This window comes from Rhincodon typus, chromosome 48 (assembly GCF_021869965.1).
Source record: "Rhincodon typus isolate 14 chromosome 48, sRhiTyp1.1, whole genome shotgun sequence".
NCBI classification, from domain to species: Eukaryota; Metazoa; Chordata; class Chondrichthyes; order Orectolobiformes; family Rhincodontidae; genus Rhincodon; species Rhincodon typus.
In genome coordinates this window covers 361,111-374,612 of record NC_063379.1, presented here as the reverse complement: position 1 = coordinate 374,612, position 13,502 = coordinate 361,111, and the positions used below count along the sequence as shown (strand labels likewise).

The following is a 13,502-nucleotide window of genomic DNA, read 5'->3' as shown; positions in this document are numbered from 1 at the left end:
TTATCATATTTCAATTTTGTGCCTGTTTAATTACAGAGTCAATATTTTTGCCTTTTATCCATTTTTCCATTTACCCTCCTTGTCGTTACCTTTTTTACATGTATACTACATAATATGTCCTAAGCTGAATATCGTCATTATGATGTTTTCACAGCAGCTCTGTCATATTACTTTTCTTTGTTACAATTTCCCATTGTACTGCCACTGAAATGATTATATGTCGCATCCTCCAACATACCTGCCACATACAGCAAGTTCAACGCCACCCCATATTCATGTCTTTCTGTCACATTGTCCATCCTGATATCCTTGTCACAACACAATGACACTAAACATTTGACCCTCAGAGTCCAAAACGAGAGGGCGCAGGTGAGAGGGGCAAGATTTAAAATGGAACTTAGAGACATCTTTTTTCATGCAGCGGGTGCTGCACGTATGGACTGAGCTGCCAGAGGAAGTGGTGGAGGCTGCTACAACTACAACATTTAAAAGGAATTCCGTTGGGGATATAAATAGGAAGGGTTGAAAGGATATGGTCCAAATACTGGCATGTGGGACTAGATTTATTTAGGATATCTGGTCGGCATGGACGAGTGGGACCAAAGGCTCTATTTCTGTGCTGTATAGCTCTATGATTTTATGACTCCTTGACACTTCCTGTGCATTTCCAAGAGGCCCAGGAATAATGCCATTTGTTTTCCCCTCCCCCTATTATATTTTACAAGCTCCTTCTTCTTCCAAGTTAACAGTTATTTGCTTGAAACATTAGGAATGCAATAACCACATTCATTGCAAAATAACCAACTCTCTTGTACGTCAGAAAAGGGTCAAGCACAGATTAAGTGACGACTTCGTTGAATTCCTGTATTCATTTTGCAATATAACCATAATATTTGGGTTGGATATGAAAAATTTTTGTTCAGTCATTTCCAGATTCTTCTTCATTCCCTCTCTTACAGCTAATTTACTGACGATTGTGATCCTATCCCGCAGAAAGTGTGGCCTCTCAACATGCACAACACGCTATCTGGTGGCCATGGCACTGGCGGATCTCATAGTCATTATGATAAATGCTGTACTGTGGCATATCAGCTTTTATTATTTCCCAGGGACATTCCTGGATATTGCCCCTGTGTGTAGTCTCAAAACTGTACTGGCTTCTGCAACTACAGACTGTTCTGTCTGGTTCACTGTCGCTTTCTCCTTTGATCGATTTGTGGCCATTTGTTGCCAGAAGCTGAAAGTGAAATATTGCACCGGGAAAACTGCAGCCTTGGTTCTCACAGTAACCTGCATCCTGCTCTGTTTAAGAAACATCCCATACTACTTTACATTTGAACCATTGATGATAATTGACAGTGTACCGTGGCTCTGTACTGTGAAACCAAGCTATTATGCTGATCCCGGATGGGTGGGATTTGATTGGTTTGATCGGATTTTAACCCCTTTGCTCCCATTCACTTTAATTCTGTTAATCAATGCTCTGACAGTCCAACACATTTTAGTAACTAGTCGAGTACGTAAAGGACTGAGAGGTCAGAGCAATGCAAAGAATTCTCGAGACCCAGAGATGGAGAGTAGAAGGAAGTCTGTCATTTTACTCTTCACCATATCGGGCAGCTTCATTGTCTTGTGGTCAGTGTATGTTATCGAATTCTTATACTCTAAAATTACAGGAACAAATCCTGCAGATTACACACTTTCTGAATTTATATTTCAACAAATTGGATGGATGCTGCTCAATCTAAATTGCAGCATAAATACCTTCATTTATGGGTTGACTCAGTCCAAATTTCGAGAGCAGATCGAGAAGATGTTGAAATATCCTGTCACAGCAAGTATTCGATTAATGAAGAAATAAAGCGACTGAGGCCTGCCAATCAGATCACTGAAGCCACAGACTGATACAAAAGATAAACCGACGCTCAACTTTGATCTCAGAGCACTGGCTAAGCAAGAAGCTGACCTGTTATACCAGCCACCTCGGGACAAAGGCTGAACTTTGACCAGTAGCTGGCACAACCGATGGGAAGTTTGTTAAGGCTGACCCGCCTCTCCCCTGTCCAGTTGATGGCAATAGTCTCTGAGTGACAACTGCCTCAGGCAATCCAAGAATGTGGTCCAACCTGAAAAGTCCAGGAACAAGGACATCGATGGTTCCAGTCCTAACCAATCACAGAGTGCCCTACACAGATTAGCATCATCTATGGCCACCCACAATGCCATGGAGAATCCATTCGGCCCCTCGTTTAGCAACTTTACAGCTTATTGACCAACTGTAATGCGGCTCTTCTGCTGGACTTTGTGTCTTTAAGTCTGAGTGCATGGAGTGTAAGTATCTGTTTGTATACTCTTTGTCCATGGATTGCTGTATGCTGCTGCGTAGATCAGCATTGATATTTAAATTTAGATTTAGATTTAAATTTTCCTGTCCCGTGTACTCAAGTACAGGATAAAAAAAATAATGAAAAGTGTATAACATCACCAGACACTGTTCCATCTTAGTTACAAAGTACCAATACAAAATCTTAGGTACAGAAGTCGGGGAATAAAGAAATAAACTAAAACGTTCAGCATTACAGTCTTATGTGTTTGCCTTTCTGTGTGTGTGTGGGTGTGTGCATGGTAGTCTTTTTGTGTGCATCTGTGCTTGTCTGTATATTGCAGTTGTGTGTGTTGATGTCTGCCTATATGTAATTTTCGGTATGTGAGTGTGTGTCTAAGTGTGAGTGCATTTTTTATTCATACTTGGGACATAGGCATTGCTGGCTCATCAGCATTTATTGCCCGTCCCTCGTTACCCCTGAGACGGTGATACTGAGCTGATACTGATACAGACCTGTTGCAGTCCACGTGCTGCAGGTAGACAGATAATGCCATTCGGCATGGATTTTCAGTGTGTGAGAGAATGTACATGTGAATGTGCGCATGTGGGGGTGGGGGGAGGGAAAGGGGATGACTTTGTCTGAGCCTCCTTACGTGTGTGTGTGTGTGTGTGTGTGTGTGTGTGTGTGTGTGTGTGTGTGTGTGTGTGTGTGTGTGTGTGTGTGTGTGTGTCTGTGTGTGTGTGTGTGTGTTTAGGTGCTTATGTGTCAGGGTGTGTGTCCTGTTGTCGTAGAGGTCTACAGCACTCTAAAAAGGCCCTTCAGCCCGTTGTGTCTGAACGGGCCGAAAACAACCTCCTAAACCTCCTATTCTAATCCCATTTTGCAGCACTGAGCCAGTGGCCTTGTATACCTTGGCATCACTGGTGTGAACCTGAATAATTCTTAAATGTGATGAGGGTTTCTCCCTCTCCCACAATGACAGGCGGTGAGTTCCAGACTCCCAGCACCCTCTGGATGAGAAATGTTCCTCAAATTTCCTCCGTATCCCCTGCCGTTACCTTTAAGTTAAGTTGATGCCACCTGGTCATTAATCCTCCACAAGGGGTGAATTTTCTTCCTGTCTAACAGACCTGTGCCCCTTTATACACTGAAAGCATGTTTCCTCTCAATACCCTCTGCTCTGATGAAAACAACTCCAGTATGTCCCATCTCTCATAATAACGCAAACTGTCCACCCAGGGAACATCATGGCAAACCTCCTCTGCATTCTCTTCAGTGCAATCAGATCCCTCCTACAATGCGTACAATTCTCTGACTTGACCTACCCAACTTTTTATACAGATCCAGCATAAATCTAAACTCTATGCCTTGGTTAACAAAAGCAAGTACACCAAATGCCTTCTTATCCACTTCTACCATCTTTCCTGATAACTTCAAGGACTGGTGTCCTTACATAACAAGATCCCTCTGAACGTCAGTGCTTCCAAGGATCCTGCTATTTCTCTTACTTTGTTTTCCTGCCTCACGTTTATACAGATTAAATTCCATTTGCAAATATCTGACCAGTGTGTCTATAACCTCCTGTAATTGAGGTCATTTAGGTCTCTGTAAGTTCAATCATGGAACGTTTTCGAGACATAAATTGACATATTCATGAATATGAATGGCATCAAGGGATATGTGATGGGCGCATTCTTGACAAAGCTGCCTGGATGTCGATGATGACCTACAATGATGGACGAGGCACGCTGGGCCTAATGCAATTGTTTGTTCTCATATTTTATGTAGTAAGACGACACCTCAGAGGACACACTGTCACAGTCTCTATGGATTGAAATAACTTTATCACTGGAGTTAAATTTACCCTCAAAGTAGGCTCTTTAAGAGCATACTTGCTGAGCAAGCCTGTTCCCAAATCTCTGTTACAGATTTTCATTATGCTCCATTACCAGAAATGCTTTGCACACAGTGCCTCAAAGGAGCAGCACATTTTCACCTGAAATGAATAATAACTCATTAGCAGAAAAGCAACCTGGCACTGTTACTAGAATGCATCGACCCCATTGCACCAGAAATGTAAGACACATCCATATGTTTGAAAATCCATATGCAGACATCGAGCACAAAGAACCATTCATAAAGTTTATTAAAACAATAGCTCGAGAAGCCCATGATTGCAGTTCTCGTTAATGACACGGCGAGGACTATAAATTTATAAAATGGTGAGAAAAGCAAATGCATTTTCTAAAATTTGTGATTGAGTCCAAAATTGATAATTTATGAGCTCCGGGAGGCGTTGACTTTCAGATTTGATGGTTAAAGTGGTGGCCAACTATGACCCCGAGTCAAACAGAAGAATGAAATATGTGGAAATGCTTGATAAAACAGACAGAGAAGGGTCAGAAATTCTCGTGACAATTTTTCTGCACACAAGAAGACAAAGCTCGAAATAGTGGATTGAACAGTCAAGTGCATATGACAGGCCTGACGACCTGGTTTCTGTCGAATGGTGACAAGTTTACTTTTGTATTTGTAACATATTTTCATTAAAGTACGGATCTAGAACTTGCATCATGTCAGATTTTTCATGCAGGCTCCAGCAAAAATCTGTTGTTTTAATCTATTTCCTCTTCCGATATGCACTGTTGGAGATACATCTCATAAAGATGTTCCTGAAAAAGGAGAGATGCTAGAAGTAATGATCTCAGACCACAAAAGCATAAGAAATGGCAACTGGAGTAGGCCATTCGGCCACTTGAGTCTGCTCTGCCAATCAATACCATCTTGTCGGGTATTCTGATATTCCTTGTGTCCACTTTCCAGCCTTTTCCCATAACACTTGGTTTCCCCAACTATTGAAGAAACTCCCTTTCTCAGTCTTAAAAATACTCTTCCCGACAAACTACCACCTCCCACTCTTCCCCCCTCTCCCACCCTCTCTCCCAAACTCTTTGCCCCCTGTCCCCATCCTCACAGCTCTCTCTGACAAGGAGTTCCAAAGAATCACAAACTTCACAAAGAATAAATTTCTCCTAATCTCATTCTTAAATGTCACCCTCCTCCAAGGAGCGTAACCCTGCATATTGAATATGTAGTGATATGAAATGCACAAATGCACACCTATTTCTTTGGAATTTGATTGAGATAAATCATAGGGAAAGCAAGAACTATTTCAGAATCAGTGAAGGGAAACAATGAAAGGCAATAGTTACCCTTTTTTCAACCACAACACGTTGGACATAATCGCATTTTGCTCGAAGTTGCTTTCTCTCCTTCCTTGATAGGGTCGGTTTTGAGCTAAAAATATAAAGATAGAAGTTGAACAATGCCAAGGAAAAATTCCATGGATCAGAAATTTCCTGTTGTTTCTGAACGTTATCAAACGTTATTGAACTTCCCTGAACCCCCAAAGAAATTATCTTATATGTCACTGATTTCAAAATAAATTTTAAACAGACTTATATTTATATGTACTTTGTGAGTGAATGAGTGAGTGAGTCAGTGAAAGTGATAGAGTGAGTGAATGAAATTGAGTGATTGAGCTAGTGAGTGCGGGAAAGTCAGTGTTTGCGTGAGTGACTGAAGCAGTGTGAGAGGGAGTGAAAGATTGAGTGAGTGTGTGAGAGAGTTCGTGAACGAGTGAGTGATTGATTACATGAGTATGTGAAAGTGAGTGTGTGAGGGAGTGAGTCCAAGGGAGTGGGTGAGTGAGTTTGCGTGAAAACAGAGGAAACAAGGAACAGGAGTGGACCATTCAGCCCCTTCAACCTGCTCTACCATTCAATCAAATCATGGCTGAGCTGTAGTCTATCCGCATTTGCCTGCCTTGGGCTCATATCCATTGATTAAGAAAAGAACTGTCTCACTGAGATTTAAAATTAATTGGCATCGGCACCATTTGCCAAAGTTGGCTCCGAACCTCCCCTACTCTTTCTGGACAGAAATGGTTTTCTTAACATCTCTCCTGAATGGTCTGGCCCTTATTCTTATGCTATGCCCCCTGGTTCTAGAATTTCCAAATAGTGGGAATGGTTTATCTTTAACCATCCTGTCTTTTCCTGTCAATATCCTGAAGGCCTCAACTAGATTACCCTTTAACTTTCTAAGATCAAGAAAATAAAGGGACAATTTGTGTAATCTCGCTTCATAACTTAAACCCTGAAGTCCGGGGACCATGCTTGTAAACCCATGTTTATCTACCTCCAGAGTGCAGAAAGAAAATAAACAGAATACATTTTTCTTTTAAAGGTTTGGAAAGCAGATAGCATCTTGAAAAACCATGGAATTTCGCAATGTGTAGAGTTATATTGTCTGACACCTATGTATTTTAAGACTATATAATTGAACAACTGGATGGTTCTCTCGATAGTTCTCTTGATCCAACAACATCAACTATCACAGCCATGACAACCAATGGACCATCGTGAATATAATCTAAAAAATAAAATCCATGATGCAAGTCATCACAGCTTCTGAGTAATACTTCCCAAAGTCGTCACTACTACCAGATAGAAAGGCGAGTAAGGAAGGTACATGGGAGCACCACTACGTGCATGTTCATCTCCATCCTACACTGCATCCTTACTACTTATGTCTTTGAATCAAACTCATTTTCTGTCTGCACTGGGGATGGAATAACACACCACGGAGAAAAGCAGCTTAAAATCTAAGCTCCCCACAAAGTTTTCAGTGCAATTAAGGAACAGAAATAAATTCTAGCCGAGGCAGAGGACACAAACATCCTGCAAAAACTGTCAATAGACAGGCATCGTCCAACGCTTGCAACGATAATAGAATTTGCTCATCTTGTGGTACTTTCTCTCTCTCCAGATCTCTTTCGCCAACGCCAAATCTCATATTCTGTTAATGAAGCCTCTCTTGCATCTTTTATCAATATACTTTCATAACTCTCCCGATTCACTGAATGATGGAATGTTTCCTCCCTTGGTGTTCCCTAAATATCTTATCTGAAGTGTTTTTGGATGCTAAAACAAATCCTAAAGTATGTGTCTGTTTGTTGTCAGTTTATCCCATCCCCAAATCAAAACAGTAACATTTACCAGTTGCAACACTTTGCAAGGATCTTTGAGACAAGCATGAATCCGGTCAACGTGATCACAGCCAGGAGGTAACTTTCTCCAGTTAACCAATTCCAGATCGTAGAAACACACCACTGTGCATAAGAAAAGAAGGTTCAAAATATCACAGTGAGCAAGCGAACAAGTTAAAGAGGGCTAAATCTCACAAGTTTTCTCTTTTGTGTAATTCCCAGTTTCGTCAATCATGATGTACTGACGTTCAATCTGGATATTTCTAAACAAAATAACGTATTGAATAACCACAAGAGGGGAGGGTTTGCAGATGGCACTGAACTTTGAAGAATTGTAAACGATGAGAACGGCAGTCTGGAACTCCAAAAGGGCATTGATAGAGTGGGCCGAGCGGGAACGGATGAGGTTCAATGCAGAGATAAGTGAAGTGAAGCACTTTCGTCAGAAGAACATTGAAAGAAGATAAAAGACAGAGGGCACAATTCCAAAGGGGGGTGCAGAGGCAAAGGGACCTGGGGCCGCATGTACACAGATCATTGAAGGTGGCAGGATAAGGGGGAGAGAGCAGTAAATAATTTAGACATTTTCCTCGTGTTTATTCATAGGGGCAGAGAGTACAAGAGCGAGGAAGTGATATTGAACCCATATGAGACATCTGTGAGAGTAATGTGGAAAATAGTCAGTGCCATATTATCAGAAAGATATAAATGTGTTGGGGAGAGCGCATAATTTATCTGAGTCACCGATGAAATACAACGAAAACATGAGGGAGTCTTTTTCTTTTCTGAAAACACACAACAAAATGAAATTACTCGCATGTGCGGCAGGATCATCAGTATAAGTGACTCGGGGAAAGAGAAAATAAAGTATTGTATTAGTAAGAGGGATACATCAAGGGACGGGTGAGGTGGCAGCTCTGGTACTGTACTGTGTTATTCAGTAACCACTTCCCATTAATAGACACACTGACATTACCGAGGGGAAACGAATAGTCAGAAACGGGTCATGTGGATGAACAGTTTCTGTCGAAGAAGTAAATTCCGATTCTTTACCCAGGAGTATGTTTGACTGACTGACTGCACTGAGAATTTCCCATTTGTTATTTTATTTCAGATTTCCAGTATTTGCAGCTGTCTCCCTTATTTGCACTTTTGATTGCAGTTAGCACAGAACATTAGGACATAAAGCCAGAGTAAAAATCAGCCCCTTGCCTAAGTTCTACCATTCAACACAAACATTGCCGATGTCAAACCGTATTCCGCATTCCTGCCCATTAACACCAACCTTGGTTTCATTTAAACGGTGAGTAATCTATCAATTCCAATGAAGAATACATTCAGCGATTAAACGTTCACAACGCTATGAAGCAGGCATTACCAAGAGGTTTTACAGTATTTGAGTGAATAAATCTCTCTTCATTACGTGATCAACGTCTTATTGTAAGGCTTTATACCGGATTTCTGACGCCTCACAAGGAGGAAACAATCTCTTGCAGTTTCTCTTATCAACGTGTTGCACAATTGTAAGTGCCTTAATCTGATCATGTCTCATCTTTCTAAACTTCATATTCTCCATTCACAATTTACTCAGTCACCCAAAGGAGGACCATGCCTTCAACACAGAATTGAAATCAGACATCGAACTGCTGCCACAAAGGCTTATGAAACCAAGACAGCCATACCGCCCAGATGAATAAAATATTCGCCATCTCGGTGCCGATGATATCCGTGAGGTTTTCTCTTGATGTTTTTGAAATGATAAAACTTGTCAGCAGTGATAATTGAGGCAGGTACACTAGGGCGCTGAAAAACATAAACATGATCCACGCTCTCCTGTTCCTGGAGGCCTGCTCACTGAAACGACAGACAGAAACATTGTCTCTATTAACTCAAAGTTTCCTTGCTAAGTCCCTGCCCCTCTGTGTTCTTTAACTGATAATGCCATCTTTACATTTAAAGCTTAAAGCCTTTATTTGAGTCAGAATTATAATTCAGACTAAAGCCTCACCTGCTCTCCTGCAGTTTACAATCCGCTGTGTTAATGATCAATTCACAGTCTTTCTCGAGTTGGTTCAGAGTATTCTGGACTGTTCGGTTAATGGTTTTCTCAATTGTTGTACAGACCTCTTGGATTTGATTCACACAAGAAGCCGGCTGCCAACATAAACGATGTAAACAGAGACGGGAAACACAAAGTGACAACTGAGTGCTAGTTTTATCCGGGGGCAGATTTGCCGTTCTTTCACTCGCATCAATAAATAAATGGACCTTTCTGTTATACGCTTTCCTTTCCCACCAAACCTCCTAGTGACCAAGGTTTACAGAAACCAGGAGTTATTGGAATGCAGAGAACATTGCCCAGGGAGTAGAAACCACAGTGTCCTTGAAATCTAACCTTGCAGACTGCAAGTCTGCTTTAGAATTCTTCAAAATCCACCGAGCTTATATTTCCTTCAAGGAATTTATTGATTTAGCTTTCCAGTTTCCATAATAAGGAGGAATAAGTTCCAGCTGTGCCAATTTGATCATTTTCCTGATTCTCGACCCTGGTTGTTCTTTCTCATCTGTTCTGTGCCTCCCTAAACTGACTGTGTTGAATCGGAGGTGCTGGACGTGGGAAAGTCGTGGGACTGTAAAAGCTGCTTCTTTTTTAATGTTTTGTTTTCAGTACTGGAGGTGATTTGCTAGATTTCTTGAAAGAGCAATCACTATTTTATAAGTGTTTTCTTTGTTTTGTGACTTTGAAAAAAGAACCAACACAACGGTACTTTGAAAACGGAAGAAAAGCAACTGCAGCAGACGACATGGTCGGGTTGTTTCTGAAGAGTTCAGAAAGAAACAGGAGTGAGCAACTAACTGACTGTGAAATTACAAGAATCTCTGGATATCGGAGTTCTGTCCAAGAAATATAAACAAGCCATAAAATTCACAGCTGACCTTACTGGGAACTGCCCACAGCTGGGGATCAGCTAAGTGTTTTTTCTGACATCTCATAAGCTATAATCTGTTTGCTCTTGTACATGTGCAACAGTGACTGAGTTTTATTTTTAACATTTATTTTATTGAGGTCTGTCTCTTGTTTAATTTTTTTTTGAATGTGACATAGGGACTAAGTTGTCCGGGACCAATGGTTTTTAGAGCAGTCAGATTGTGCATTTTTATAGGTTTGTGGATTGTTAGGGTGTAAAGATGGTCTTGAGGAGAGTGATGTTCTCTTCCCGTCGGATAGGGGATATTAGGGAGAATTTCAATGTTTCTGATGATTATATCTGCAAAATGTACATTTGATTGTGAATCCTATCCGACCACATGGATCTGTTGTTGTAGTAGTCAGAAACAATGAGGAATTTACAGGTGCCAAGTGGTGTGATGGATGGCAGTTTCAGGAAGGTAGAAAAATTGCAGATACAATACAGTAGGTGGGTCACCGCTAAGAAAGGTAGGATAAGTATCTAGGCAGGCAGTGCAGGAGTCTCCTGGGGATATCTCCACTTCAATAAGTATGCTCTTTCAGAAAATGTGGTTGGTGGAGGCATTGACCCAATGGGAATGTAACCCTGACATTTGGGTTTATGGTATTGAGATTGGCTTTACTGTAACGAGGGGGACGTTAGATTTCAAGTGATCAATTGTTAATAGGGGAATCCCTGGACAGAGGCACATATAGACATTTCACCATTCATCCGAATTGTGTGCTGCCTCCCTGGTTCCAGGGTCAAGGATAGAATTTTCTCAAAGGGGAGAGTGCCCAGCAGGAAGTCGTTGAGGGAGAGAAAATGGTGACATTCTAAGGAGAGAATATATGAAATTAGGCTGGACGTTAAAGAGTAGGTCCTCAAAGATAGTAATATCTGGATCACTCCCGGTGCCATGTGCTCGTGAGAGGAGGATAGCAGGATAGAACAGATGAATACGTGGCTGAGAAGCTGGTGCAGGGGAGAAGAAGGCACATTATTGGATCATTGAAATTTCTTCTGGGGTACAAGTGACCTGTATAAGAAGGACGGGTGGTATCTGAATTGGAAAGGCACTAAAATATTGGTGGGGAGATATGCTGAAGTTGCTCAAAAGGATTTAAACGAGTAAGCAGGAGTGGGTGGGGGTAGGAAAAAGGAAATTTGTCAGGTACAGAGAGCAGGGATTGAGTGGATCCTCCGAGAAGTGTGTAAAGGCTAGAGCGGTACATTCAAGAAGGAAATCATGAGGAAAAAAAGGGGATATAGATTGCCTTGGCAGTTAAGGTTGAAGAGATTCCAAAGAGATTCTATAAATGCATTAAGGACAAAAGGGAAAAAATCGGGCTCTTTAAAGATCAGCTATGCTTGAAACCGCAGGATATGGAACAGATACTAAATAAATATGTTGTATCTGTATTTACTGTGGAGAAGGATATTGAAGCTAGAGAACTTGAGGAAACAAATCGTGATATATTGAAAAGGGTCTATATTACAGAAGAGGACATCCCGGACGTCTGAGAATGCATAAAGGTGTATAAATCCCCAAGACCTATTCAGTTGTACCGTAGAACTTTGTGGGAAGCTAGAGAAGGGATTGCTGTCCCCTCGATGAGATATCTGTATTATCAATAGCCACGGGTGTGGTACTGGGAGACTGGAGATTCGATAAAATGGTGCCATTATTTAATAAAGGTGCTAAGGAAAAGCCAGAGAGCTAAAGACCAGTGAGTCTGACGACAGTGGTGAGAAGGTTATTGGATGGGATTTTGAGGGACAGAACTTGCATATATTTGGAAAGACAAGGACTGATTATGGATAGTCAACATGGCTTTAAGCATGAGAAATCCTCTCTCACTAAATTGACAGGTTTTTGAAGAAGTAATGAAAAAGATTGATGGAGGCAGAGTGGTGGATGTTGTCTATATGCACTACAGGAAGTCGTTCGAAATGGTTCATCTTGGTAGACTGGTTAGCAAGATTAGATCACATGGAACACAGGGAGAACTAGCTATGCATATACAAAATTGGTTCGAAGGTAGGACACAGAATGTAATATTGGATGGTTGCTTTTTGGAAAGGAGGCCATTGACCAGTGGTGTGCCACAAGGTTCGGTTTTGGGTCCACTGCTTTTTGTTAATTGTGGAAATAATTTTGGATGTAAATATAGGAAGTATGGTTCGTAAGTTTGCAGATGACATGAAAATTGGACGTGCAGTGGACAGCAACGAAGGTTACCTCGGAGTACAGAGGGACATTGATCAGATGGAAATTGGGCCGGTAAGTGGCAGATGGAGTTTGATTTTGATAAATGTGAGGTGCTCAATTTTGGTATGGCAACTCAGAGCCGGAATTATATACTTCATGAAGGGTCCTAAGGAGTGTTGCACCTTGAGGTATAGGTCCATAGTTCGTTGAAATTGAAGTCACAGGTACACAGGGTAGTTAAGAAGCTGTTTGGGATGCTTGCCTTCATTCTGCAATGCATTGTATATAGGATTTGGTAGGTTATGTTGTAGCTGTACAGGTCATTCTCCATTTTTGTAATGCTGCTTTCAATTCAACTCCCTGCTGTAGTAATGAGTTTGTGAAACTTGAAAGAGTTTAGAAAAGATTTACAAGGATGTTGCTAGGTTTTGAGGGTTTGAGCTACAGGGAGAGGCTGAATGGGCTGGGGCTATTTACCCAGGAGCATTGGAGGATGAGGGGTGACCTTATAGAAGTTTACAAAATTATGACGGCCATGGATAGGGAAAAGTTCAGGTCTTTTCCCCAAAGTAGTGGTGTCCAAAACAAGGGGGCATAGTTTTAAGGTGAAACGAGGAAAATTTAAAAGATATCTCAGGGGCAACCATTTGGGAGTGGTGGTACGTGTATGGAAGGAACTGCTCGCGGAGGAGGTGGATGTTGGTACAATGTTGGTGCAACATTTAAAAGCCATCTGGATGGATGCATGAATAAGAAGGATCTCGAGGAATAGGGGCCAAATGTTGAAAAATGGAACTAGATTAATGTAGAATATCTGCTCAGTATGGAAGAATTGGTCTGAAGAATCTGTTTCTGTGCTTTATATATCTATGACTTTATAACAGGTAAAGCTGCTAAAATTTGAACACGGTCTGATAGAGAGTCTGAGAAAACATGCCAAAAGGGTACGAATCATTTGTCTT

The 13,502-nt window shown here is 41.3% G+C and overlaps 2 protein-coding genes across 2 annotated transcripts in view; one reads left to right on the top strand and one right to left on the bottom strand.

Moving 5' to 3' along the window:
* Window positions 1-1,861, top strand: part of LOC125487982 (probable G-protein coupled receptor 139) — a 2,324-nt gene extending 463 nt beyond the window's left edge. The window contains exon 2 of the mRNA XM_048620728.1: window positions 960-1,861. Coding sequence (XP_048476685.1) covers window positions 960-1,861 — 902 coding nt within the window. The remainder of the gene's footprint in view (window positions 1-959) is intronic.
* A 3,081-nt stretch (window positions 1,862-4,942) lies between these two features.
* LOC125487981 overlaps window positions 4,943-13,502 on the bottom strand; it is a 28,773-nt gene continuing 20,213 nt past the window's right edge. The window contains exons 9-13 of the mRNA XM_048620727.1: window positions 9,386-9,531; window positions 9,060-9,231; window positions 7,388-7,500; window positions 5,540-5,624; window positions 4,943-4,999 (exon numbers count right to left, since the gene is read on the bottom strand). Coding sequence (XP_048476684.1) covers window positions 4,943-4,999; window positions 5,540-5,624; window positions 7,388-7,500; window positions 9,060-9,231; window positions 9,386-9,531 — 573 coding nt within the window. The remainder of the gene's footprint in view (window positions 5,000-5,539; window positions 5,625-7,387; window positions 7,501-9,059; window positions 9,232-9,385; window positions 9,532-13,502) is intronic.